Source organism: Falco peregrinus, chromosome 5 (assembly GCF_023634155.1).
Source record: "Falco peregrinus isolate bFalPer1 chromosome 5, bFalPer1.pri, whole genome shotgun sequence".
Classification (NCBI taxonomy): Eukaryota; Metazoa; Chordata; class Aves; order Falconiformes; family Falconidae; genus Falco; species Falco peregrinus.
Window position 1 is genome coordinate 66,128,050 of NC_073725.1, and position 4,356 is coordinate 66,132,405.

At 71.4% G+C, this 4,356-nt stretch overlaps 1 protein-coding gene across 1 annotated transcript; it reads right to left on the reverse strand.

The window, feature by feature from the left end:
* Positions 1–710: 710 nt before the first annotated feature.
* On the reverse strand, positions 711–3,953 carry SHD (Src homology 2 domain containing transforming protein D). Its single transcript, XM_055805831.1, is given in 7 exon segments — positions 711–853; positions 855–981; positions 1,218–1,337; positions 1,738–1,876; positions 2,467–2,679; positions 2,795–2,885; positions 3,519–3,953. Coding segments are annotated over 7 exon segments (981 nt in total). The 5' UTR covers positions 3,750–3,953; the 3' UTR covers positions 711–793.
* Between the last annotated feature and the right edge of the window lie 403 nt (positions 3,954–4,356).

Here is a 4,356-nt window from a genome sequence, read left to right on the forward strand (position 1 = left end):
CCCTCCCCCAGCCCTGAGACAATCCCAGCGTGCAGCCGATGCCCAGCTGGGGGGGGGGACCCTCCCCAGCTCTGCCTTTCTGCAGGAAAAGCCCCCAAAAAGGGGTTTTGCAGCACCCTGCCACCCTGCTTGTCATCTGCACAGCACCCACCCTGCAGCACCCAGTGCCCCCCCGCTGCCCCCCACCTGCCCACTGAGCACGAGCAGCTCATACCAGTGTGCTGGGGGGGTTAGCATGTGGCTGGGACGTGGCAGGCTGCTGGGGCCCCCCCATTTCAAGGGAGCCACTCGGTGGTCCCACGGCCTCGTCCCATGCCAGCATGCAAAGCCTGCACTGACTGCACATGTAGCACCTGCTCCCCCCCACCATGGTTCCGCTGGGGGGGCTGGTGCCATCAGCCCCCCCATCATGCAGCTGAGCTGGTGTGCGGTCGATGGTGGGTGACCCCAGGTAGTGCCACCTCCAGGCTTTGTCCCCTGGTGGGGGATAGGGGCTCATCTGGACCCCCCCGCCTCACCTGGACCTCTGGGTTCCTGGGGAGATGGTGGGAGTGGGCACAAGGGCAGGACCCAAGTGTTGGGACCAGGATGGGACCGGTGGCAGGGCCACCACATCGTCCTGCCTGAGGGTGTCATGCCTTCCCCCGGAGGCACCATAGAGTTGAGCCTCAAGAGGGACCAGAGCGTCGCCATGCCCACATGCCGCAGAGCACGCAGCAGGCAGGGGCTGCACATCGGCTTTTAATGGGGGGGCTTTGCTGCAGGACTGGGGAGAGGGCACAGCTGGGGAGGGTCACAGGGGCTGCACAGCCACGGGGTAGAGCAGGGAGAGGTGGCGGGCGCCGCGGACGGGGCAGTGCCCGCGCTGTGTAGTGCCGCACGGCCTCGGGCACCGAGGGGAAGGCGGCTCCGGCGCGGCCGAGCACAAAGTGCTGCTCCCGTGTTCGCGTGAGCTTCACGTGCACGAAGCCATGGCTGCTCCTGCAGGTGGGGGAGGGGAAACTGAGGCCCGCAGCGCAGGGCATGGCTACCCCTTGCCCACGCAGGTGCATGTCAATGTGCGTCACTGGGGAACACGTGAACACACGCCAGCATGTGGATGCAAGCACCATGCTGACAGCCCAGCCCCTCTACCCAGGATGCCCCTCATGCCTAGGTTGTCCCCAGGGCTGTCCCTGTGCCCCCCACCCTCCACTCCACCCCAGCCCTGCGCTCACCTGAGCGAGAGCGAGTAGTCATCGGGGCTGGTCTCGCAGTCCCGCACGAGGAAGCTGCCCTCGCGGCACAGTGCCAGCAGCGTCTCGGCGCCTGCCCGCCCAATGGGGCCGTGGTACCAGCTGTGTGGTGGCATGTGGCACCCTGTGTGCATCACCCCAGCACACAGCACCGGGGCCCTCCCAGGACCCATCTGCACCATGGGGCACCCTCCACCCCATGGGGACACACCTATATCATGGGGTACCCATCTGTGCCACGGGCCACCCAACCACGTCAAAGGGACCAACCACCCCATGGGGACACATCCATGCCATGGGGCACCCAACCACGTCAAAGGGGCCAACCACCCCATGGGGCACCCTCCACCCTATGGGGAACCCATCCATGTCATTGGGCACCTTCCACCCCATGGGGACCCATCTGTGGTGGACCCTTCACCCCTGAGGGCTGCCTCCACACCATGATGCGGGACTGGGATGCTGATGCCACCCCATGGAAGAGGGACCCGCCCAGACTCACGCCTGCTTCTCCAGGGGCAGCGAGGTGTCCACGTGCCTGGGGCTGGGGGGGCAGCCTGGCCTGGCACCTGGGGGGGGGCGGGGGGGCCGCGGCAGCTGCCGGGACAGGCTGGGGGAGCGCTCAGGGCTTTCAAACTGCACTGCGGGGGACAAACGGGGGTGTCACCCCACTGTGGGGTCCCAGCACCCCTGCCTGCTGCTGGGGGGCACCTCTCAGTGCCAGACCACAAAGGAATGTCCCAGATGTCCCCACCGTGGCTCTGCCTTGCCGTGGTCTCCCATTGCCCCCAAGGGGTGGGACCCATGGGTGCTGGTGGGTGCTAGGGCCAGGAGTGGTCTGGGATGATATCCATGGGTGCCACAGGATGCTGGGGTCCCAGGGGTGCTATCCCCAGGTGACAGGGGATGCCAGGGGTCCCTGGGTGGCACCCATGGGAGCTGAGGGATGTGGGGCTGGGGAACCCCAGGGTGGTACCCAGGGGTGCTGGGAGATGCTAGGGGGCAGGAGTGATACCCATGGGAGCTGGGGGACCCTGGGGCAGCACCCATGGAGCTGGGTGACGTGGGGCTGGGGGACCCCGGGGTAGCACCCATGGAGCGGGGGGACACGGGGCTGGGGAACCCCAGGGTGGCACCCATGGCTGCTGGGGGATGCTGGGGGTAAGGAGTGGTACCCAGAGGAGCTGGGGGAGACCCTGGGGTGACACTCAGTCCCCCGGGATGCTGTCACCTGCGAATGCCCGCGAGATGTGATCCTTCTTCCACTCCCAGGGCTGGTCATACTCGTCGGCCGGGCGCTCGTCGTCGCGGGGCAGGCGGCTCTCCCGGGCGGTGGGCACCCCCGGACCCTCCCCTGCCGTCTCCCACTCCTCGTAGGGGGTGTCGTAGAGCTGGGGTCCCCGCCGCGGCTTCGCCCGCCGGCCCTCGCCCTGCTGGGGGCACCCTGGGAACAGGCAAGGCTGGGAGAGGCAGCGAGGCCGGGATGGGTGGGAGGCCCCCTGGCCGTGGGACCCCCACCCGCGGGGCTGGGTGCTGGGGGGTGCCCGGGTGTCACCCACCTGTGGCCTCACCGGGCTCCTCGCAGCCACCCTCGGGCGCCGGGTCCTGCTCTCCCTCAAAGGGCTCCGAGTACTCGCTCTCACCGGGGCCCTGCGGGGGGGCGCCCTGGGTGGGACGCGACCCCCACTGCCCCCCCCCCCCCAGGTCCCCAGCCCCTGGGTCCCCTCCCCGGGACCCTGGAGGCTCCCCCAGCCCCTGATGTGGGTGTCCCCGGTCCTTTCCCCGCTCCCTCCCACCGGGTCCCTTTGTCCCCGGACCCCTTCCCCCTCTCCCAGTGACTCCACCGCCCCCAGCCCCCTTCCAGTGTCGTCCCCCCCCGCAACGTGTCCCCAGGTCCTTCCCCGGGGTGCCCTGCTGCCCCCCGAGCCCTTGGCTCTTCCCGGTTCCCGACCACGGTCCCCCGCGGTTCCCCCGGTCCTTCTCCCCAGCCCCTCTGGGTCCTCAAGCCCCCTTCCCCACCTCCCCCCCCATCCCCCTTGTGCCCCCCCGCTCCTTGCCCCCCAGTCCCCCCGCTCGTTCCCAGTTGCCCCACGCGCACTCCTCCGCCCTCACCCAGGTCCTGCTCCCCGGTACCCCCCGGTTCCTCGCCCCAGCCCCCCCTCCCCGCTGCACCCACCCGGTCCTTTCACCCCCCAACGCTGGTGCCCGCGTGTTCCCCCGGGTCTTGCCTCGCTGCCCCCCACCCCCCCGCGCCCCGGTGTCCCCCGTGTCCCCCGCTCGTACCTGCTCCAGCCGGCGGGGGCCGCTCCCCGGCCCCGCGCCCCCCACCCGCACCAGCCGGTGCCGGGGGGAGGCAGCGGGGCCGCGCAGGGCAGCGCCGGGGGGGCCGCCGGGGGGGGCCCCGCTCCCGGTGCCGGTGGGGCGGCGCTCGCCGCCGCTGTAGTCGGGCTGGGGTGGGCGGGGGGGAGAGCGCCGGGCCCCCCGGCCCAGGTACTCCCGGAGCCACTTGGCCATGGCGGGGCCGGCACCGGGAGCGCGGGCGCGCCGGGACCCCCCCGCCGCCGCCGGGAGCCGCTTTGTGTCGCCGCCGCGCGCGGCGCGGACCGGAGCCCCCGGCCCCCCCGCACCCGCCTCGCCGGGGGTGGGGGGACGGGACCCGCACGAGAAGGGGGACGGGCACCGGGGACTCTGCGGGGGACAATGAGGGGGACACGCCGGGAGCCCTGCTGCCCCCCTCTGCGGTGATGGGGGCACCGGGACGCCCGAGTGACAGCGGGACGGGCCCCCCCGTGTGTGCGACAGTGGGAGAAGGGGAGTCACCGGGAGCCCCGGGCACCGACGGGGGGCACAGGCCACCCCCCCGGGCTTCCGGGGGGTCAGGGCACAGGGAAAGAGCTGGGGGGCACCAAGCCTGGGGGCTTCGGATGGCTGGAGGTAGGATGGAGCCCCCAACCACAGGGTCAGCCCCCCCCAGGGAGCTTGTCATGGGGGTTCCTGCCTCCCCCTCTGCCCCGGGGACCACACGGGGGGGTCAGGAGGGCCGGTACCCCCCCAACCATGCACCGAGCAGGCTCCTTGTATTGTCTTCCCAGAACAAAGGGCCCCCCCTGGGATCCCGGCC